Raw genomic sequence first — 24,697 nt, forward strand, 5'->3', positions numbered from 1 at the left:
ACTGGAGGCCAACCCCGATGTGAGTGCCCGGCTCGGAGGGTGGGGAGAGCTGCCGGGTGCGCGGGAGGGATGCCTGCTGGTAGGAGGGAGGGAGGGAGGGAGGAAGGAAGGATGGCGGAGGGGAGAGGAGAGGAGAGGAGAGGGATCGGGGCCGCCGCGGGCTCGGCGTCGCGGGCTGAGGGATGGGGGCAGGGAGCGGGGGAGGTCTTAGCCCGCGGATCTTAACCGGGGTCTTAACTCCCCTCTGTTTTCTGCTTGCTTTTCAGGTCACGAATCAGGTAAGTAGATTTTATTTGAGGTAACCTTTAGCCTCTCTGCAGCTTTAGGCCCATCTCCTTTCATTTTCGGGTAGTAAAGGCTCCTGCTTCTCCAACGGGAGTAACCTCTTCTTCCTCCGTGGGTCTCTCTGCTGAGTCTTCTAATTTTGGAGCTTACTGGCACCTCCTGAAATCTCTGAGTACATAGTGTCATGTAAAGATACTAAATGGAAGAAAAAACAGTAAAGAAAAAGAGAATGCGTGTGGTCTGGTTCTTGGTGTAATGTAATCTCCGATGTGTTTCAAGGTGGGCTTGAATTCGTTAATTAATGATTAAAACATTACTATGTATTTTATATCATGTGAACCAGTTCTGGACCTGTACATGGTGGCTTTGTGCACTTGAGTGTATCTGCTTACATCACTCTGTTGCAGTCTTCTTCTTTGGCTGACCATAAGAAATAATGTCATTTTACTATATTTGCACTTTGCTGTTTATTTATGACAATATTTGCATGATGTTGCTGTTTTTGTTAGCCTAGTAGAATCCACACTGGAGAAAGAAAACTTGTTCTAGTCTACAGAACAATGTAAGTGCTAGATAAACTAGCTGAAAGGAAATCACGCATACTCCAACCCTGCATCATATTCTCAGTGATAATTTTGAGTATCTTTAGCAAGCATTAGAGGTCAGATGTTGATCCCAGTAGGCCTACTGATGATGTTAAGTGTGGTGTTTAAGCAAAAAGACTCCGAAGCTTCCAGCAGTAAAATGACATTCTTAAAAATACAGTGTTGTAATATTTTGGAAATCAGGAATTTCTGTGTGCAATGAATGCATTTTTGGTTGTTGCTGCTGTAATATACTTACTGAGTCTGCAGGAGAGTGAGGGGTTATTTGATGTTGGTCATTTTGTACTTGGCTTTATAGTTTCTTAAGACAAATAATTTTACAATTTTTACAGTATTACTGCTGTGGAGCAATTTGAGAAGTTTTTAATCTCAGTTCTGAGTTAAAATTAACAACATTTCCTGGGAGCTTTTCTCAAATGTGTGCTATAATTTCCTCATGGTTTAGATTTTTTTAAATTTTGAAATTTGGAGATTAAATTCCATTTTGGAAGAAATCTGAATAAATGATACATAGAATTTCAAATTCTCTGACTTACCACTTTACAGATGTTCAGATGAGCTTCTCGGGGTACAAATAAAGTCCTGTCAGCTGTAAAGTAGGAATTGAGGAGGAAATCTAGTGACATTTTCCAAATACCTGAATTACTTTGTATCACGACATGTTTATATTAGATGGAGAAAATCCTTGAAGAACATTAAATGAACATTTCTAAGTATCTTCAAAACCTCTCTCTCTTGCCCATTGGCTTTTCATTCATGATAGATGATATCTATCAATTGTGGATGATCATGGATTACAGGAACTTTTATTCTGCAAGGTTTTTCTTGTTAATATTTCTGTACAGAAAAGTCCACCTTAGACCAGTTAGACTTCCTCTTTCACTATATTTTGCTAGTCTTAACTAAGCAGTGGTTGTTATTATCTAGACTGAGAGGTGTATTTAAAAAAAAGGGAGGGGAATTATCAGTGTTGAATGTGAATACACTTTGCATTATTAGTCATTGTTCTTTTAATCTCATCAGTACACTGGTAAACTGTATAACAACAGGGGTGTTAGTCACCAGTTATTCATATCCTGCTTAAAACAACAATAATAGTAATTTGAGATTCAAATGAAGTTGTGAACACATCTTTAAAGAAATCCTGTTGATTTAATTGCACAGAGAGGCTTTTTGTGGTATGCTGTGCTGCGCTCTGTAAAATATTCTGGAATCCTTCAGGATTAATAAAAACAATGGTGTGCACCTAATAGCTGTAATATATGTGTAATAGCTGTAATATATGTGTCTAGTAGTAGTTTAGTACATGTATGTCTTTACACAGGCATCTAGCCATGTGTTTCTTGCTGTTTTTTTAAATTGTATTTTGTTTGTTTTACTTGAGTCTTAGACTATCCTTGGAACATACTACTTCTGTTAAAGTGTAGTAGTGAACTCTTAAAACCCACCAAAATTACAGTTACCTGTAAGATGCATGGATTCTTAAGTATTAGATTGTAGTCAGAACTGTCATTATGACTTAATGAGTGCTTAACCTATTTTGATTATTCTAGCAATCATTCCCTTTTTTTAATGGTAACTAGAAAGGCAATGCACTAAACTCAGGTTCATTTGCTTTTATTATGTTCTTGCCTTACTGTGTGCTCTCTAGTTCTGAAATTTAAGTTACAAACTTGAGACAGTTTCAATCTGTGGTAGAAATTCAGACAATAATGGAGAAGAACTGATATTTCTCAGTTGTAGGGTAAGCGAAATATTTCAAAAACATTTAGAAAGTTTTTCTCTGTCTGAAAGCATTTATGTTGTTATACACAACTAGGAATTTCTAAATCCTTTGTATATGTAGGTTCCCTCTTATGTGTTAGAATTATTTAAAGGTTCAGAAACTGGCTTGTGAGGAAAAAGAGGAATATTCTTTCTTAGCTTCAAAGATTTCCAATGGCAGTGACTCACTCAGAATACCACAGCCACATATCTGTGGTGATCTTTTTAAAAGAGAAGTCAGCATAGTTAAATGTACCATACAGTGCTGATTTAATTGTCACAATACTTCCCCCCCTACTTCTACAGTCTGATAGAATGAATTGTTAGTTCACCTCTGATACAGACAGAGTTGATGATTCAGCATTTACAAAGCTCCACTTTGTGTGCAGAGATGACAGGGAATGGTTTCTTCTCTCTGACCTTCAGCTGGGGGCCTGATGTGACCAGTTGCTACCCTTCTTCCTGCATCTCTTACGAGACTTTCCCTACTAATGGGAGAGAAAAAGCAAGAAATTGGGGTTTGCCTGCCCGCTGTTTACCAGATGATGTTTGGCTGTGTATCTTGTGGTCAAGGAAGACCGCATACAAATTTTTGGAGTGAAAAGATCAGACACAAGCTGATTATTCTTCATCATGACATTGCTTCAGTCTGGCTTGCAATCCATGATTAATTCCCTGGCAAGCTTAGATAAACAAAAAAGTAGTACTGGTGGATATCTTTCTTGATCTCCCATGATCTCTTACCTTTCTTCGTCTCACACATTCTAAGAAATATCCTTACTTCTTAGATAAGGTACCATGTCAGCTCATGCCTTCATTATATTCAGATAAGGATAGAGTAATTGACTGTATCTGATTATGAAGCTCAAGCACTGGTTTCAAGTAGTTCAGAGATGAACTATTTAGAGTTGGCGGTGGTTTGGGTTTCTCTTGCCACATAGAGCTCACTTGCTGGTTCTTAGTTACCTTCCAGCATTATTTTCAGGCCTTTAATCCTGAAAGCCATTAAAGTACTGAGAATCAGCTATATGAAGAAATTAATTTTAGTCCATGGACAGCTTTGACAGCTGTGGCTTTAAAGTCAGAGAGGTAGTAAAGATCACAAAACATAGAACAAATAGCAGAAACGGGATACAGCTAGTCTTCACCCAGTTATGGAACACCTTTCTTAAGGGTGTTGTGCAAATACAGAGATTAATTAAGAATCTCAAGGAAACACACTTTACCTAAAAGTTCTTTCCATTTCATGAACTGTGCAACACTATCACACAAGGTTTCCCAAAAGAAAGCCCTACTGATCTAAGGCATTGAAAAAGCAGTGCCCATGATTCCTGAAGTGCGTTGGGTGGTAGTACTTGTAGATGAGCTACTGTGTTGGAATGAAAGGACGTGTGATGTGAAGAAACAGAGATGACCTTCTGAAAATGCTTAGCTAAGCTTACTTTTTTTTTAGTTGGGGGGTGGGGGCGAGGAGTTTAACTCTTCTGTTGTAAGAAGAGTGGAAACAGCGGAGATAGTGTGCATGCTTGGAAAACAGCCTGTTATTATGAGCGTAGCCTCAGAAAGTGGAAGACCAGTACTCAGTTTGTGTCTTTCTGTAAAGAGAATACCCCAGAAAGCCTTCCACAGAGCCAACAGAGGGGAAGTGTTGAGGCTGTGGCACAACATAGGAAAGAATAAGCACAAGGACAAATCTCAATGGATTGTAGACGTCTACTGTGAGATGACTTGTTGAATGGCTGCTTGTAGTTTAAAATATCTCAAGCTATATAGACCTCTTACTGAGTTTAAATAGGTAGACATGTTGCAAAGGGAAAATTGTAACTTGTTTTGGTGTTCAGAGCATTATTTATATGAATAGTTGAAAGATTGACTTAGATCTGTTTCTGTATATTACTCAGTAACTGAAAGCTAAGAAAACAATGTATTTCATTCCTCTATTTGTACTGGCCACTTCTGGCCTTTTACTATGCTCTTTTTTTTTTTTTTTTTTTTTTTTTCTTCTCAGTTTCATATTTCTGTTTCAATGGCATAAACTGAAAATTCTAACAAGGAAACTCGTATTGTCTCGAATAAGTGAAGTGAATGGGGTGCTACAGAGTGGAAAACAAGTGATAGTGGTTCATGCGATAGGTTATCTTGTTGCATTGAAGATGGTGTTCCCCACTCCTTCATCTTCCTTGGCCTAAAGGACCAGCAGAATCCAATTGTTGTTTTAGCACACTGCAAAACTAATATGTGTAACAGCTTATTTGGAGCGGATTGATCTGTCTGTGCCCACTATGAACAATTTAGATCATAGAAACAGGTCTCAAGTGTGTTTTCATGGCATGTCAATATTATATACGGCAGTGCCTGGGCATACTGAGTATTAAGTTTTGAAAATGTTTGATGGATATGTTAAAAATATATACTTCTCATTGTGAAGATCAGGAGCACTAACTGGAAGTCAGTGCTGCCCTGACACCCTGAAGAAACTAACACAATTGGAAGGATAAGAATTTTGTGGGTGTGAGATTTCTCACATTTTTGAGTAAGTTGAAAGCATTCTCTTTTTTTCCCCTCCAACATTACAAATTTTGAAAAAAATAATTCAAAAAATCTGTGATGATAAATGGACTGTGTTCCTTGAACTTTATTATGAGGTCCTGAAATACAGCGCTTGAGGATATTAAAGAATTTGTAATAAATCTTGAATTTCCCAAGTAAGTTCATTATAATGGAGCATCTCTTGTTTGAGCAAGACCATATTGTGGCCACTCCAAATGAGGAGTAGTTGGTAAAGAAGAGTAATGCACCTCATGGAGGTTAAAGCCACCTTTTGCTTCTGGTATGCCTTTTGACCTGCTATATATTACTAAAGTTTCTACAGCTGCTACCATCTTGCCATGTCAGTCATTTTGATTAATGGTCTGAAAGATGCCATTTCTGTTCCGTATTGAAAAATTATGCCTTCATTTTAATTCCATAAATGTCGTAAGGAAAGAATTAAGCAATATATCCATTTAATGTCCAAACAATGAAATATTGTTTGGGTGGTTCCCTTATTTCTGTAAAGGAATTTCACTTCTGAATCAGTTTTTTGTAATATGCCTCTAGAAATGATGTATAAAGAATTGAAAACAAAATATTGTGTATTTACATTTGTAATATAGATTAGTTTAGTAAGAATTGGATACTTAAAGGGCTGAATACAACCATCTATTTGTGGATTTATATAAATTGTAATATGTGTTCTGGTTTTTTTTGTTTTTTTTTTCTTGGTGATAATTCTGTGAGACATATTTTAGGGAGTGTCTTGTTACTTTTGTAGGGGAAAATATTAGCTTCAATTTAACGAAGTGTCAAAAATTCTTATGCTTTAGTGAAAAAGTTACAAAATATTGATAGACTTAATTGGTTTATTTAGATGTAGTTCTTCCAGTTTGCTAAAGCTATAGGCAAGTTTTGGTTTTGCAGAAGAAAGTCTTAACTGTGGTTTTGTTGTGATACAGTGATGCTTTAATCCACTGGGCAGAAATACAATAAAATGTAGACTCTGTTGGTGTCTTGGTTTGCATTTGCATTTAGAAGAGGATTACAACAGTTGATTCTTCCCACAAAAGCTCTTTGACTTTTGTATCTGAGTGTCTGGAAATGTTTGCCAGTTTTGTGTTTTCAAGGTTCTAACTTGTATATAAATACCACAGTGAAATGTGGAAAACTCAAAGTCTTGAGTATAATGCCTTAGTATTTAGAATATTTGCAAATAACATCCAACTTTAATTGCACCTGAGTTTCAAAGTCCATTTTGTTTCAGTGTTTGTCCTTATTTTGTTTTTACATGCAAGTGATGAAGTAGAAAAGAGCATAACTGCTTCAGATGATGTTTAAATTGTGCGTTAACTGCTTCAGAAGTTTTCTGTGAAAATAAATTGTACCCTTTCTTTTTCTTACCCACTTACCCTTTCCACATCTCCATCATAAATCCAGTCTTCCTACTGGCTCTAACTGTGTTGGCAGGAGTACTGTTTTAAACTGCTGAAGTTAAGTTGCCTGGGTCAAGATGTTGCTAGGTCGCCTTTGTCCAGTGGCTTTCCATTCTACTTTTGAGGCTCAAAAAAAAAAAAAAAAGAGTTCATGCTTATTTATTTATTTTTAAAGTAAATAAATTTCATGAGCCTTAAAAGGTACCCATTGTACCTCAGAGAAGAGACATGTATAAAAGATGACTGTTCTGTGCTTCTTTCAATGCCTAACAGTTACTACTTTAAAGCAGTGGTACTGACAATGGAAACAGCATATGTTTTACCACATAGGTAACATGCCTAAATGTGCTTATTGTAATGTTTTTGCTATTACCTAACATGTAAATACACAGATTTATAGTTTGTGGCAATTTAGAATAGAACTGGGTAGGCTCTAGAGTTCTGTAGTTCAACCGTATACTGTTCAACCCAGGTTGCTCAGGAACTTGTCGAGTTGTGAATTCCTCAAAGGATGGAGACTCCACAGCCTCCTGGGCAGCCTGTGCTAGTGTTTGTCCACGATTATTATTTTTTAAATTTAGTTTTAAATGTTTTCCTTATCAAGGTCAAATTTCCTGCATGCCAACCTATGTCCATTGTTTCTCATTGTTCAGCTGTGAACTGCTGAGGTGAGTCTGTCTCTGTCTTCTCAGCACTCCCCCTAAGCTAGTTGAAAACAGTAATAATCAGGTGAGAAGGAAGGGCCTTCTGGAATACTGGGGGGGGAAAAAAGGAGAGGTTCACGAGAAGTGCAGATAAGAGGGGTGGTGTGGGGAAAGTAATTTCAAAAGTGACTTCTTGTCCAGTGGTTAGCTGGACAAGTGAAAAACCAAGAAGTGTTTTTCAGGAAGGTATTTTAATACTAGAAGCAAAGAGACAACTGAAACTGAAAATATGACAACAGTCAGTAAAAATAAAATTCTGAAAAAGATAAACTACATAGACGTGTGGTGTTTTTTGGTGGTGATGGTGCTGCTGTTGTTACTCTTGAGCCCCTGTAAGACTTCTGTAATGTAGCCAAGTGTCTTTTTCTTTTCTAAAGTAAGTGCTCGAAGACATAAATTAAGTATAGTCAGCAATGTGATAAGCAGTGACTGAAAAAGAGCATCTAATACTCTCTTGTGCAGGTCTAGAGAAATACAAAGCTGCTATTTTATGTTAACCTGAGTATGGAGTGTCAGTAAGGTAAGAGAAAGTAAACAGCTGAATGTGAGTGAGCCCTCGGATTCAGTGTAAAGTACCCTAACTGCTCTGTCCAGTAGGTATCTGTAGAATAAAATTGCTTCGGTAATCACTGAATAATTGGAATGGAAAGCAGCAGAGGTCCCTCCCTATGAATGGCACTGTCTAAAAAGCATGTAGAACTGCCTGCTGTCCTAAAACAGGAATGCTTTTGTCAGTGGGGAAGGGGGTTGCTTCACCTCCCGGTGCATAGCTGACTGCTTTTTGTACCAGCATCTTTGTCTGGCCTAGGAAAGAGCTAGAAAAAGACTGAAGGAGGAAGAAAAAAAAAAGGAGGTTCAATTTAATTATGGCCAAGATATTCAGGTAACTTGCCAAAATTGAAGCTGTTGCTTGTGACATCTTTTCTGACCTGCCTATGTCACATCTAGTATGGACTTTTGTCCCTGTAAAGAACTTTCCCTGGTTCCAAACAACTTGTTTTTATTCCTACAAAATTTCTTCTCCCTGACCTTGCTAAATACAGTCTTAACTTGCTTTTACCCATTCAGAACGCAGTGGCAAAAGATTACCTATCTGGCTGTGTCATTGACTGAACTCTTTTTTTTTTTTTTTATGTGTTCACATTAAAGGCAAGCTCCATCTATTTGTTTTAAGGGTTCTTCTCATCCTGCCATCTATTGTTCATCTGTTACCCATCTGTCAATTTCTCTTACACAGGGGCTTATGCTGCTGGTTTTTCTCATCTACTCACTAAATTTTCAGAAGCATATCTTTATCTTTTCTTTTTTTTTCTCTGTAGTGCTGACCATCACTTCTAGTCATCACTCTCATTGTATATTGAAACTTATAATTTCTTAGATTGTGAAGTTTCTAGGCAGTATGGTAATGTGAATAATGAAAGGTACCCTTTATCTGTGGAGTTGGAGTTATGTTGAAGATTTCATTCAGGAGGATGAGTAGCTATTCATGGGTTTCGGGAGCATTTTGTTGATTTGGCGTTTGGGGGGGGGAGGGTGGGGTGGTGGTGTGTTGTTTGTTTGTTTTAGTAGGCGGCTGTTTTTTTTTCCCCTAGTGGAGTAGAACAGGACAGGAGACCCTAAATCACATATTTGTCCAGTAACTTAATGTGATCCTTCTGGTTGTGGGGCCTTTTTCTAAGTGAGTGTTGTTTTTATTTTGTTGGGGTTTTATACCTTCATTTGATATAATCTTACAAAATAATAAATAGTATTTTTTTCAGTTGCATTACTTTTCCCACAGTTCTGAATAACAGCAGTAAAAATGATGGAAAGATTAGTTACTGGCTTTTAAGAAAAGTACTTGGAGTACAAATAATATTTTAATGCTCCTATACATGTACTTCCTTCCCCTTCGGATTTTTTTTTGCTATTCACAAAGTGGTAAATACCTTCACAACCTAGAAGGTTAGAATAGGAGTTAAAAAAATACTGTCTTCTGTTTTATCAGTTAGTAAATACTTAACACTTTCCCTTTTCTCCATTTTCATTAAAAGATAGTAATTTGGCCTTCTTCCCAACCTTGGCAAGACTTAAAGGTGGTACAGAACCAAAAGAGCTTGGGGTGTTACATAAGCAATCTTCTGAGTGAATTTTCTTATTGTACTTCAAAACTACCTTGTTCTTTAAACTAGTCAAAAAGGGTAGGTTCTGCAAAGCCGTAATTATGACTTGTGCCTGGTCCCACAAATCTCTACATGAGGGAACAAAATTTCTTAAAGAGCTTGATAAAGACACTTCATTTTCCCCCTCATCCTCCTTTTCCTATTTGAATTTATGGTCAGTCCGTGTTCTTCATTATTAGTAGGTAGTGTAAGAAAAAGGGAAAAATGGGGAAAAGGGTTTGCATGGCCTTATGAAAAGAAAATCTCCATATTTTGCAATGCAGCCATAATCAAATACTGAACTAGCTCTGTGAGCTATATGGGTTGTTACAGTAGATACACAGAAAGCCATATTATTTTTTCCAATATACTCTTAAAACTTTTTTTTTTCAAACTTAAATTGTCTTTGCTTGCCCTTGGTTTTGTTGTCATGTCTTGCAGTGTAAAAAGGAAAGAGAATAATGTATTTAAAATGGTGAAGTGTGGTGTGTGTTTGGGGTTTTTTTTCCCCCTCAAAACACTGGCTGCAAACTGCAGCTTCATTCTGTTAATAAACTTAAGGGTATGTATATTTTCTATTGTTTTGCCCCCTTGTAGAAGATATTCCTGTGTTACTGGTAAAAATCTTCCTTATTCTTTATAAATACTTGTTGTCCATACATTCAGCCTTTGTAGAAACTATCTCCTTTTTATCTCTAAATATTGAGAGTCAGTCACTTGGCTATGTCTCCTGAAAGACAACCACCTTGCCTCTTGCCCAATGCAAGTTGAAACTGTTATTTGAAGAGATCTCACATTAGATGAAGGCACTTGTATTTTGTTGTGTGTTCTCATGTTTTGTTTTTAATAAAATAATAATTCGGAGTATTTCATACAGTTACACCTATATAGGTATGAATCTACTCAAACATGGCATAACTGTTATTGAATTCTTGTGCGTACATGTACACCTGTTCAACAGGTGGATTATGGAAAGAAGAGTCGTCTAGAGTCATCTATGTCTTTCATTTAGGCTTATCATCTTACATGATTCTTAAGCATCTTCACTGCAAAGGTATCAATAAATAGATTTCCTCAAATAGCATTGGGCAGGAGGTATGATGAAGCTTTTAAAATAATCTTTCCCCTCCCATAAAGATAATGGGAAGATTACTCTGGTCTTTGACAGTATCACTTTAGGGAACAGTACTGGGAACTGCAGAGTTGAGTTTTGTTGAGAACTGGCTAAAGAAATGCTTCAGGAGTGTTTGTTTTTTGTTGTTTTTTTTTTTTTTATTCCTTCCCATTACAGGGGGTAGAGGAATATTACTTGCTGCATGTTTTTTCAGGCATTTCAATTTGCAGCTGTTTATCAGAAGGCTTTTCTTACTTTAAACTTGAAAGCCCCAGGTAACTGGGTAAGTTTTTCCTCTAGAATATGATTTTTCCAGCAGAAATATAGTAAGTTGTGAAATGTTAACATTTTGGAAAATGCATAGGGCTCCCACATCTTTAAATTTTTCTCCAAAATGTATTTCTTTTACTGGTAGAAGTATTGTTTCAAAATAGGATTGCTGTATGCCACAGTGTACCATTAGCTTTTTTTTTATAATTATGAATGGTCAGTGTGTGTATAGTAGTAATAGTTTCTGAATTCAGTTAAGTTCTTCTGGACTTTGATAATACAAACAGTTCAAACTGTTTTAGATCATATATTGTTATTAATTCTGCAACTATTCATAGAATCATAGAATTGTTTAGGTTGGAAGAAACCCTTGGGATCAACGAGTCCAATCATCCACCCTACTCTACAAAGTTCTCCCCTACACCATATCCCCCAACACCACATCTAAAGGACTCTTAAACACATTGTGTTGTTGTGGTACATAACTTGTCCGAGTAAAAGAAGAATATCTGATTAAAAAGTGAGCACCCAATTGTCAGCCTAGGTTGTCAAAGCTTAGTAGGTGCCACAGTCTCTCTTTCCTTCTAAAGTAGATTAATGTTAGGTAAAATATAAAGAATCACTTTTTGTATTGTGACATATAGCTATAGTGTAGGAAAGAGGATCAGAAAACCTTTGCCTGAGATGCCACTCAGAAGTTCTACAGAAGCAACTGAGAAATACTTCAAGATTTACTGTTATTGTCTGGCTTTTAATCTTTCTCTGCTTCAAAATATGTTACTCTTATCACAGTTTGAAAGGATTTTTCATGTAGAACACCTTAAAAGGTACACCTACTAAAATCTGTATCTTGTTTTTTTTCTTTGCTCAAAATGCCATCGAAGATAACAATTTTTTTGAGTTGCTGAAACCCAGCAGCTCCAGTATGAGCACTGGTGTCAGGTACTCTGAAGTACTCATGGAATCAAATAATATCATGAGTTTATTCATGCGTGCTCTGACCCGTGATTTCTAGTTAAAGTGAATGTTCAATACTCTTCTATTTTGTGACAGAATACTTTCAAAATGGCTGAAATGCTTTGGTATATAGTGATTTCACTTCCCTTTCATAAAGCTATCTAAATAAATAAAACATGGAAATTTTGTTTGTCTTTGTTAGCACTGTGATTTATTTATTTATTAAAACTTGAATCTTGTTTATTCTCCCTTATTCTCCTTCAATTTTGGAAAGTATGGGTTGTTGTATTTTGTCTTTCATATTGTAATTACTCTGTTATGCTTCTAAAAAGATAGGTATATAAGCATACTCATTTAATATTATTGTTTTGTTGTTTTTTTTTTTTCTTTTCCAGTTTCTCAAGCAGTTAGGTATACATCCTGACTGGCAATTTGTAGATGTTTATGGTATGGAACCAGAACTGCTTAGCATGGTGCCAAGACCTGTCTGTGCAGTGCTACTTCTCTTTCCAATAACAGAAAAGGTAAATGTTTATTTAATAATGAGCTAATCACTCTTCTTGTAAATGAAATGGGAATGAAGAGTGTGTGTCTTGCACTTTGGTGTCATAATATAATTAAGATGAAACTCAAACCTTATTCAGGAGACTCTTCAATTAAAAACAACAACAAAATGCTTCCTTCAGAACCTTCTTTTGATAACCTTACATTTGTACTTCCAATTTCTTTTCAAGTTGGAGTGGGAAAAGCTAATGTAGAAGCACACCTCACATTTTTCTATTACAGACAATTTAAGCCCTTTCTTTTTCCTAAAATATGCACTGTGAAATCGCTCAGTTCTGCTACTTTTAGCAGAAAGGTACAATAGCATAAGCAAAATAAGAGGTAGGGTGTGGGACTATATCAAATGCAACTGCTTTTTGAGTTTTTGTACTGGTGCACTGACCAAATTTCAATCCACTTTTAGTTCAGTCATCACTATCAATGTGGCTTTCACTTCTTGGGCAGATGGGGCATATTTCTAAGATGAGAGAGTATTCCCTCCCTTCTTCATCTATGTTAGGCTTTGAAATACTTGATTTGGTTAAATCTTCAAGTCTGTTTATTGTCTGTCATTGTATGCTTCTACATAGAGGAAACATCCATCTTGCGTATATCTTTTGAGTGTTACGTAGGTTGAAGCAAGTGATACGTATTGATCTTTCAATATATAAAAATCTTCATGATTGTGATAAGGTTAGCTAAAAAATTTGAGGTGAATCTGCCCAAACTTCTTTTTAATGGGTCTCTCAAAAAGAACACGTGGTTTACAAGGACAAAGCAGTTAGTTAGTAAAGCTTACATTCTATAACAAAACATGTTTAAATAGAGAAAGGAGTGACGAGGTCAGTCCTCTTACTCATTAGGTGCTATAAACCTTTGCATTCTCAGTTTCTCCAAAACAGCTATACAGGCAGTCCTTTTCAGGCTTGATTTCAGCCACCATGATGGTTTTGAATTTAAGCAAACTCTTAACTGTCCTCACCTGTCTTCAGGAAATTTCCTTTCTGTCACCTTTGTGACGTTGTTTTCCATGTCTTCGTTTATGAAAGTGCATCAGTTAATTTTGCTGCCTTTGTAAAGACTTTTCTATCACGTCTTTGTTCTGTCTAGAAGTTCCTTTCTTCTATATTTCCTATATGTCAATTTGCTTGAACTTGCTTTTCGGGCAAGATACTCTTGTTAGCATACAGATATTCTTAGGGTTATTGTCCAGTTTAAAGGTCAGTGTCTTTCTTAGCCTGCATTGTAGGCTCTAGACAGAGTGAATACTGTGAGCGCTGGGCATTTTGGGCATGGTCCAATGAATACATACCATGGGATAGCTCGGGTTAGGAGGGACCTCTTGAGGTGATCTCGTCTAACACTTGCTCAAAATTGTATTTGCAGTATTCTCAACATTTATATATTTATTTTTGCCATGGAGTTTCTTTTGGTTGGCAGGGGGTGAATGGCAGCTATATTGTTTACCTTCTGTAACCTGAACTTTTGTCTGATTATCATAGAATCATAGAATGGTTTAGGTTGGAAGGGACCTTGAAGATCATAGAGTTCCAGCCCCCCTGCCATAGGTCTCCCTGCACGCCTCACACTAGACCAGGTTGCCCAAGGCCACATCCAGCCTGGCCTTGAACACCTCCAGGGACGGGGCCTCAACAACCTCTCTGGGCAACCTGTTCCAGTGCCTTACCACCCTCAAAGTGAAAAACTTCTTCCTAATGTTTAATCTAAACCTGCCCTCTTACAGTTTATAGCCATTCCCCCTCGTCCTGTCACTACATGCCCTAGTAAAAAGTCCTTCCTCAGCTCTCCTGTAGGCCCCCTTTAGGTACTGGAAGGCCGCAATAAGATCTCCCCGGAGCCTTCTCTTCTTCAGGCTGAACAGCCCCAACTCTCTCAGCCTCTCTTCATAGGAGAGGTGCTCCATCCCTTGGATCATCCTCATGACCCTCCTCTGGATGCTCTCCAGCAGCTCCATGTCCTTCTTATGTTGGGGACTCCAGAGCTGGATGCAGTACTCCAGGTGGGGTCTCACGAGAGTGGAGTAGAGGGGCAGAATCACCTGCTTTGACTTGCTCTGTGATTTTTTTTTTTTTTTTCTCAATTAAAGCTATTTTTGTTAACTTGTAGATAAGTGGCATCAAATTAAAATGCTTTGTAAATGCTGTTGCCATTACTTAGACTTTTCAGAATATTCAGACAAGCTGCAAGTGTGGAATCATGATGCTGGAAATATTTCTTGGTTTTGTCACTGATGATACATAGTCTGAGAGAAATTTCTCATGGGTTTTCAGGAAGAGTTCCTTGATAACATTCTGTATTCAAACGTTACTTTTGTCATAGTTGTATAAAAGGCCCATCTACTTCAGTATATTTTTGTCTGCAAAAGTACCTAGTAAAAGAGGCAAAGGAGGAAGAAAGAACAGCATTGTCTGAAACACTTGCAGTTTTCTTTCATTCTTTTTCTGTTTGAGATGATTATCTGAAAATAGAAGTTATTTAAAAACCCCAAGCAAACACAAAAGTGAAAAACAGTCCCCCCAAAGAATCAACAATCCATAACCAACAAAAAAAACCCCACAAAACCAACACACTGTTGCACAGTATAACAGATTGTAGTCAATTGTGATCTTTAAAAAACAAGTAGTTTAGATTGTTCAATCAAACTAAATTACTTCTTTTATTACAGAAAAATAATACTTTATGAATGTGGCTTCTGAGTGGCCTTTTTTTAGGCCATGAGCATTATATAAATCTTATTTTATATTCCTGGAAAAATGAACTGTAAAAATTGAACTTGTAAGAATGCTTCATGCTGATTAAACACCTGAAGTATTATGGTTTGCTTGATAACGCTTTGAGACCTCTGTCCTTAATAGTTTTTTGCTGGATTGAAGAGAGGCAGTGACAGATGCTCAGATCAAGGAAATATTTTTAACATTTCTGAAATCACGTTAGATAACACATTTCAAAATGATGTTTCAGGTGTGATTGGGTTTTGACTAGTGACAAGGTATTGGCTTAAGAAACAATGTAGACCTGTTCAGTTGAGTAAGTTTACATATACTTGTTGGACCACATGTGTTAAGTGTTTTAAATTACAGGTTGAGTTTTGGTTTTTATTACTTAGCTGCTGCTTTTTTTTTTTTTTTAATTATTTTTGCTTGAATAATATAGCCAGTATCTATCTGTACTATTTGTGAAATGTCTGTAACTTTCCTTCTAGTATGAAACCTTCAGAACAGAAGAAGAAGAGAGAATAAAAGCAAAGGGGCAAGATGTCAAATCATCAGTGTATTTCATGAAGCAGACCATTAACAATGCTTGTGGAACAATTGGGCTAATTCATGCCATTGCGAACAACAGAGATAAGATGAACTTTGGTAAGTTTTGGTTGGTTGGGTTTTTTTTTGTTGGTTTTTCCCTTTTTTTCTTTAACTGTGGGGAGGCATGAAGGAAAGAATACATTTTGTAGTATTTTCTCTGAATATAACCATACATAAAGGATGATCTGTATTCAAAGAGCATTTCTACCTATAATTATAAAACCAGTATGTCATACTAATCCATGAACTAAAGCACTCAAAACGTTGCAAACTGCAGCAGGTAGCAGTTCCTCTTGCAGTCAGCCTTCAGTGTCTTAAAGATACGATGCAGTTATATCTTTAAATCTTTTGTTGGCTATAAGCATTCTGTAAGCTTTGAATGAAGTTGGAGATAAAAAGCATGACTTTAATTATGTCTTTTTTATTTTTTTAAGAAACTAATTCTTCACTGAAAAAGTTCCTAGAAGATTCATTATCTATGACTCCTGAAGAGAGGGCCAAATATCTAGAAACTTATGAAGTTAGTATCATGTGTTTTTACTTTTATTTAAAATGGTATAAGAATTACTTGCATGAGCAGTTTACTGTCCTTAGGACTTGATCCAGTGAAACACTTAAACAATTCGATTTTACATGTGAGCTTGTGATCAGGCAGTGGCTACAAAGAAAACCCTGCTTTGGTAGTTTGAAGTATTCCTGCCTGCCCATAGCACAGTCAGCAGAATGGATTTTGTCGATGTTCCTCATACCTTTTAATTCACTGGCTTAGTTTAAAATGACTTTGAAATGGATGACAAATGTGTGTGTAATCTTTTTGGTGGGTTCAGGATGCAGTTTAATGGTCAATTTAAGCTGATCTGGGGCTATTGTTGAAAGGATGGTCCTTCTCTTGCTTCCTTTCATTTGTGCCTTCTAGTCATCTCTCTTTGGCTCTAGCAGTTTGGGGCACACAAAATGCTGATTTGGCTGAAATATAATCTCTTTCCCCCACCACCCAAACAATTAGATGAGCTAGCTGATAATGTGGTTAGCCAGATCATTAGTGCTGTTTGAAAGGATGATGCAGAAAGATCTGGCCAGTGGTGAAAGGGGAAAATGATACTGTTGCTCATGAAGGTAATGATGATCCTCTCTCAAAATGAAAATCTTGATGATTTCCACGCCTGAGTTCAATTTAAGCTTATTGTGAAGCCCTCAGGCATATGGGTGTTAACATGTGGCTGAGGGAAGTAGTAACAAACACGAACAGTAGAGGTTCGATGACATTTTCTATGGAAATGTTGCTTCTATCGGAAGTATTTTGTCTGCTTGAGAAGTAATATATCACAAAAACATTTGCCTATAGTGTTTTCTGTGTGTAAAAGTGCTGTTTCAGACTGTTGGATATTTGATTTGAATTGACCATGATGAAACTGAAATATTGGTCTTCTGAGATGCTTGGAAGTAGAGATGATTTGTTTATTAATTTTTTAATTTATTTATTATGAGCACTGAACAAAAATAGTTACATCTATGGCATTTGGTAAAATGAAGAGCATACAGTGATTCTTAAAACACTGAAAGTCTCTTATTTAAAGTCTGATTGAAATATGTTTTGATTTTAGGCTATTCGTGTCACTCATGAATCCAGTGCCCATGAAGGTCAGACTGAGGTATTAATTTTTTTTTTTTTTAATCTTTGTTAATAACGACATTGAGTTGAGTATAATTGAAATGAAAACAATCATACGTTACAGCTTCACAGTGGAATGGAGATTATTACTTTGTTTGCCATATTGTGTCATCAGGGGACAAAATCAAGTGACATTGTTGGGGGGGAACCAAACTTGAAGCTTGTTTGGGTTTTTATTTGTTTTGAGGGTTTTTTTGGTTTTGTGTTTTAGCTTTTATATAACATGGATGATCTTTTCAAGATTCATTTCAGAGTAGAACAGCCAGTAATAGTATTTTTAATGAAAGTTGAGGTTTTGATTTTGCAAATCTGTAGGTAAGAGTGTAAGATTCATAGTAATCATACAAATGAAACAAACATTTTATGAGAGTCTGAAAAGCTTTACTTCAGGAAAAGAAATAGTACAGTACTTGGTTTAAAAATATTAATTCAGATAAATTCTCACTAATGCATATATTTATAAGCTTTTATCCTCCAACAGATTGGGTGATATCAAAAATAAAAACAAAAAAAAAACCAAAACAAACAAACAACCAGAAACTGACACAAAACCTTAAAACAAACACAACTTAATATCCAACATTTTTCTGCTTCAGTCATGCTAAGGCAGTTTTCACAGAATCATGGAATGGTCAGGGTTGGAAGGGACCTCTGGAGATCATCTAGTCCAACCCCCCTGCCAGAGCAGGGTCACCTTCAGCAGGTTGCACAGGATGGTGTCCAGGCAGGTTTTGAGTGTGTCCAGTGTGGGAGACTCCACAACCTCTCTGGGCAGCCTGTTCCAGTGCTCTGCCACCCTCAAAGTAAAGAAGTCCCTCCTCATGTTAAGATGGAACTTCCTATGCTCAAGTTTGTGCCTATTACCTCCTGTTCTATCCTTGGCCACCACTGAAAAAAAGACTGTTCCCATCTACCTGGCACCCTCCCTTTAAGTATTTATAAGTATCGCTAAGATCCCCCCTCAGTCTCCTTTTCTCTAGACTAAAAAGACACAAGTCTCTCAGCTTTTCCTCATAAGAAAGATGTCCCAAGCCCCTAATCATCTTTGCAGCCCTTTGCTGGACCATCTCTAGCAGTTCCCTGTCTTTCTTGAGCCGGGGAGCCCAGAACTGGACAAAGTACTCCAGATGTGGCCTCACCAGGGCAGAGTAGAGGGGGAGGATGACCTCCCTCGACCTGCTGGCCACACTCTTCTTGGGGCCCCCCAGGGTGCCATTGGCTTTCTTGGCCACCAGGGCACATTGCTGGCTCATGGTCATCCTGTTGTCCACCAGGACTCCCAGGTCCCTCTCCACAGAGCTGCTTTCCAGCAGGTCAGCCTCTAACCTGTACTGATGCATGGCGTTATTGCTCCCTCGGTGCACTACTTTACACTTGCCTTTGTTGAATTTCCATCTTTCCAGTTCAGACTTCAGTAACTCTTCCACGAAAAGAAAGTTGATTAGATTGTTGTTAGAGCTGCTTTGTTTGACAAAGCAAGGCACCCTCGTTTGTTTGGCTGTGACTCCAGTGGTTCATCTACTTTTTTTTTTTTTTTTGAAGTAGAGAAGGTGACATTTTCTTTCTTCTCGTGGCTTGTGCGCTGTGTTCTGAACAATGCAGGAGAAAGCAAAGCAGTTCTTTCTGCCCTCCCTTGCCCCACCATCTGGAAATGAAAATTAAGAGAGTTGTTTTAACTATCTCTATTTCAGATACTTTAGATATCCTTTGTGATACTTTCATTAAAAAAACCCACCACTCTTTCTTCTTATCTCTTTCTCTAAATTAATCAAGGTTTTATATCTCAAGAATAAACATTAGAACAAATTCACGTTTCTCTTCCTTTTATAAATGAGAGACTCAAAAAAATCTGGACTGTTTTCATTACGAGTCCTTTTCTAGACAAGCTCAGTAAGAGAGAGGCTATGGAGATTATTCCCACAAGTTGCTGAAGACTGAATCTTTTCCTCAGATCCTTGTGAAAGAGAAATTTCTTTAGTAGTTTTGATGTACTGTGACATTCATCTAGGGAATGGTTTATCTGTGCATTCTTCTGACAGTAATTATGGAATGACTGGGAAAGAAAATGCAAGGGCTATAGAGTTCCTGAGAGTCTTCGTAAAGATTCAGGAAGCATCTAAGTGATGATGGAATCTCCAAATAAGGGACAGTTAACTTCTTGAACTTCCACATATTAATTTGTTTCCTGATCAAGATACCCACAATACAAAAGATTAATAATTGTGTGGAAAGATGAAGGCTTTTTTCATAATAAAAATTTACAAGATTATCTTAGCAACCATGTCTAGGCACAAATATTGAATAGGTAGTTTCCTTGCCAAATACTCATTATTCCATTTTCCATAACTGAATCTGGAAGTAATTCAATGTGGATATTCCTTAGACTGGTAAAATAACTTTTTCCTGTCCTTCTGTTTCCAAAGTTGAAATAGTACAGTAGCTGAATACGTGTCCTAGGACCATTTTTCAGCATAATTCTGATCCATCAACCAAAGAGGGAAGAAATAAACAAGTTATCTTACTGGAACATCTAATTGCCTGAAGATTCTGTCCTACCATAGTGTAGTTAAATTGGCAGCAAGGCCTCCCCTTTCATCTCTACAGGGGGAACTGCTTTACTTTAAAGTACAGTTCTTTTTAAGCAAAACAAAATCTGAAACGTGAATATGTCAAGAACTGTAATTGAGGGTTGGAGTGAGTTAATCTCCTAGTCTTTTTCCTTCCAATGGTACTTTTTAAATGTTGCTGTATACCTCTGCTGTATACCTGTAGTGGTGGAGGGAGTGACGGACAGCATGCCCTTGGAGATACTGAAGGTAGCATATGCAGATCGTACATGGATGTTGACTTGTCCTGCAGAGTAAGTTGATAAGTTCTAGTACCTTTGAAGCGTGAGAGAAGAGCATCCCATTCCTCCTGTGTATCCATTAGGATCACTTTCCTGAGAACGTAAACTTCATTTCAGAGCATGGAAAGGGACATGTTTGCCTTCCTGTGACTCTTGTTGATTTGACCGTGTACAGCAAGGCCCGGGGGGAAGGGGCGGGCGGGGAATAAAAAAAGGCTGTGTTCCTAGCCATTTTATATAACTTTTGGTATTGCATTAAAAAGATATACAGGCCATCTATAACTTAGATTAGAACTGAGTATTTTGAGGACATTCTTTGTACCAAAATACGTGAGGTTTTTAATGAAGTTTACTGATTTTTCATTAAATTGCTTAAATATTTTCCTTGACCTTTTTTTTTGTTGTTTTTCTTTCAAAGAGATTAAACTCTAAGAACAGTTAAGCAGTTTTCATTTTCCTAATATATTTCAGGTTTGCAAAGTAAATTGGGTTTATCCTTCAGGCCTGGTTTGATTCAAGTTCTGTGTTAAGACTCCTGAATTCTGTGACTACATGGCTCAATTTTTTGCTACAGTAAAGCAAATAAATAGATAAAGCAGTCCTACGTGTACTTCTATGTTTAAAAAATGTAGGTCTGTTTAAAAGCACTTAATGTGAGTAGCAAGCAGTAAGATCTGGGAATAATTCCACAGGAGAAGCGTGGTGTTGGTTTCAGGGGTTTCATGGGCGGTTTGATTCTGGTCCCATGTTCCAGTACCATAATGAGGGCAATTAATGTAAGACTCTGGTAACAGTCTTTCTGTTAAACTTCGTGCTGCTGAAGCTTACGCTTTCTCAAGTGGCAGGTATTTCATATCCAGAGCTGCCAAAAAAGGGGTCTAGGTTTTTAGGATAAAGCTTCATGGATAAAGCTTGCTCTCCTTTCTATGTGATAGCTCCTTAAAGGCAGCTATTGCTGAGACCAGAATGGTTGCCAGCTGCTCAAGATCCTTTTTATTTTTTCATGAATCTTCTGCTGAGGATATACTTTTGTTTGTATTATCTAGGATGTCTGAAGATGTGGAAAATATAACCGGCTTCTTAGCAGAACTGCACACGCTTTTAATCTGGTCCTTATATTTTTCCTTTGTACTGAGCAGAGTTTTTCTGTTTGTTTGGTTTACTCTTTTTTTTTTTTTTTTTTTTTTTTTTTTTCTTTCTTTTTGTTCTTCTTATGCCTCCTTCAGCAGTTCATGAACTGCTGAAGCAATGTACTACCACACATCTTAACATTTCTGGTACTTTGTTATAAAAAAAAAAAAAGGAAAAAAAAAAAAAGCCCAAACCTAAAAAACCACAACCCTTCAAATACATTTAAAAGACAAAACAGTTTGTGGATGCCAGAGTACTAGAGCATCTGCATTAGCTGTCTAATCTACAGTGATCATTAATGAAGAAGTTATGACAAAACCTGAGGGAGGAAAAGTAGCAATTAATAGCACTGATCAGATTTAGGTTCATATATAACTTTTTTATATTACTGTCTTGGGTTGCTTTCTTTCAAAACAATCATAGTAACTATTTTCAAGTAACACGTCAGAAAATCTGAGGGGAGAATTTTTTGAAAACAGGAAAACGTCATTACATGAGAGAGACTTCCAGGTCTAGAGTCTTTTGCAGAGGAAATAGCCCTCTTGAATTTGTAGTTGGGGAAGAAACTTATTTTGTATCCTACCTACTCATTTTCATTAATAACAAAAAGTTACTGTATAGTTTTCTGAGAGAGTAGAAAAGGAGGAAAATGCAAAGGCACACTTTTTACAGAAATAAATTGGTAAACTCTATTAAACAATGATATGCTATGACAGCATGAGGGAAGTTATTCTAGGTAGAAAGTATTGTCTGTACTGATTCTTGAAATAAATGACCTTTGTAATATGTGGATATAATAATGTGAGTAGCAAGATATTTTTGTTCTGCTCTCATATTACTGACATCCGTATCCACTTCTTTGCAATGATGCTTCATTACAGCTCAATTCTACAGTAAGGAAAATGGCAAACTATACCATATAAAGTACCTTTTAAAAGATTAATTGGCCTTTAGACAAGGAATTGGATCTAGAGAATAATCTGTATTCAATTTCTGCCTTTCTAAAGGCTTTGAGCTTAAATCCTGTTCAAATACTATTCTGGTAATAGTATCTGAAGTTTCAGACAGCTGTGTGTGTCTGTTGATATAATTCTGTATTGTCAGATTACCTATGGTATCTTCTGTCTTCCATCAGCTTCCCAAACAGCTTCCTTCAACAGCTCATCCTATAGCCTTGTAGGAGCTAATGCTGGCACAGAGGTGTTAGAAGCACACTCCTGGGAATAGCAGAGGTGGCTTAACACACTAGACGTAGGTCAGATTTTGCTGCTGTGGACAGCAAATACTCAAATAGTTGTGGTGTTAAGTAATTGGCAGACTGTTTGTGCAACGTCAAGGTATCACTAACTGCTGACACATGGCTTTCCATATCAGTTTTTGTTATAAAGTTCAAATGATAGAGTGAACTTTTTATTATGTCTTGTGGTACTCGTGGCATATGGAACCACTTTGGTGTCTGAGGTTGAAATTTTTTTGGACAGGGGAGTTTTAGTATGGTTTATGCATTACTGCTTAGCAGAATGTGAATTGTGGTCTTTGGGAAGTTTACTTCTTTAAATGTTATTACAGCATAGCTCAAAATAATGCTTCAATCAAGCAAATAAATACAAGTGAAATGGCCACTTGAAACACCTGTGTTGGATATTGGTTAAAGAATAATAAGAGCTTTTGATTTTGTTCATTGCCTAAATTCTTAGGAGAAAATTGGGAGTTCTCAAATTCCTGTTTTTTCTTTCCTCTTCCTTAGAGGCTATTGAGAATACCCAACTAAATGAAGTTTAACCTGCAGTGTTTCAATTACTAGTTATTATGGAAGAGAGAAGAAAACAGAACTGGAATATAAAATATGTCAGCTATTTCAGGGAGCACAGAAAATACTGCCTTTGGTTCTGTAACTCCTGTTTGTGGGGTTTTTTTGTTTGTTGATTTATTTATTTATTTATTTATTTTAGTACACTTCCTACATCTATTTACCAACTGACAGCTTTGGCTACTAGTACTACATGTTGGGCTAAATGAGGCTCAGAACTGAGCAGACTGAGGTGCTGCATCTGAGCTGCCAGTTCAAATGAAAACCACATTCTTGTGCCCCATTAGACCTCTATCAAAAATCTTGATGGTGGAAACATTAGCCTTTGAAAATCAAAATTGATGTTTGACTGTCAGTGTAGAAGTCACAAGTAAGAACTGGTCTCATATGTTCACAAAAAACTGATGTGCACATCAGTATGTTTACTTAGATGTACTTTTTGTTCACAAGTATGATCAGGAATATTTTTAACATATATTGAAGTTGGCAGCTGCTAAAAAAGCTACCACAGCTTGATTTCTTCCTTAACTCAAACCATAACTGCAAACTGTAGTCTGTAAACTTGTCTAGTGTGCCCTGAGAACTATAATCTTACTTGGAATGCGCTAAGTTAGACTTTGATCACAGTAACAGTCGTTAACATTGGCAAGAACTAAGTAGAGTCAATGCACTCTGTTCTCAACTGCTATAAAACTTGAACTTTCAAAGATCTCTGGTTCCCTGGGGCATTACAATTTATTGTTAGAGAAGAAACATAAAGGAGCTTCCCTTTTGCTCCTGCCAAGAACATATGGTGGGATTTTTTTCTTAAATAGTCCGTATTCCTCAGTGTTTCTTCTGAATAATCCATAGTCTTGTAAAGAAACATTTGCATCTTGGGAAAATATAAAATCAATTATATAACTGTTTCTAAGATGAGTTTTGTTTAGCTTAGCATTACAGAACAAGCATGTAATCTCTCCTGTAAAGGCGATGAAGTTGCCTAAAAATGTTAGCTATAGCTTTTTCTTGTTTACAGCCTATGCAGTAGAAGTGTAAAAATGAGCTTACTAGAATCATGTGAAATGTTTTGGAAATTATGCTTGGTTAGTCTTTGACTCATTGCATTGCCCTGTTATTTAACGTGTCAGTATTTCAGAGACATGCATCAATCTGATTTCTATACTTTACTGAGCAAATAACTAATAACGTATTAATACAGATTGCTCTGAATTGTTATTCTGGGTCTTATGCTTAACCGTAAAATCTGTACAAAGGAACTCCTATTCCTAGGATGAAACATACCTATAGAGGATATTCGCACCCATAAAGCAGCCCATGAATTTAAATAACAAGTATATAAGAAATAAATAAAAAGTGAAAGCAACAAAATGTTTCTACAGTTTTGCATCCAACATCTCTACCGGCACACTACCATAAGTTGTTTTTTGTTTTTTTGCATCTCTTCAATCCATAATGCTTCCAGCGCTGTTCTTGCACTCTCTGTGTAAGGGGCAGCAAGCAGCAGGCTCTAGCCATGTGTTTGCTCACTGGCGTTGTAGCAGGCTGATCGTGAGAGGTGA

At 36.9% G+C, this 24,697-nt stretch overlaps 1 protein-coding gene across 1 annotated transcript in view; it reads left to right on the forward strand.

Annotated features, from left to right (window-relative positions):
* The first annotated feature begins 7 nt into the window (after window positions 1-7).
* Window positions 8-24,697, forward strand: part of UCHL3 (ubiquitin carboxyl-terminal esterase L3 (ubiquitin thiolesterase)) — a 44,463-nt gene continuing 19,773 nt past the window's right edge. The window contains exons 1-6 of the mRNA XM_009894447.1: window positions 8-19; window positions 267-278; window positions 12,204-12,332; window positions 15,575-15,731; window positions 16,109-16,194; window positions 17,279-17,326. Of these exons, the coding sequence (XP_009892749.1) occupies window positions 12,258-12,332; window positions 15,575-15,731; window positions 16,109-16,194; window positions 17,279-17,326 (366 nt within the window). The 5' untranslated portion in view covers window positions 8-19; window positions 267-278; window positions 12,204-12,257. The remainder of the gene's footprint in view (window positions 20-266; window positions 279-12,203; window positions 12,333-15,574; window positions 15,732-16,108; window positions 16,195-17,278; window positions 17,327-24,697) is intronic.

Source organism: Charadrius vociferus, unplaced genomic scaffold (genome assembly GCF_000708025.1).
Source record: "Charadrius vociferus isolate BGI_N301 unplaced genomic scaffold, ASM70802v2 scaffold1401, whole genome shotgun sequence".
NCBI classification, from domain to species: Eukaryota; Metazoa; Chordata; class Aves; order Charadriiformes; family Charadriidae; genus Charadrius; species Charadrius vociferus.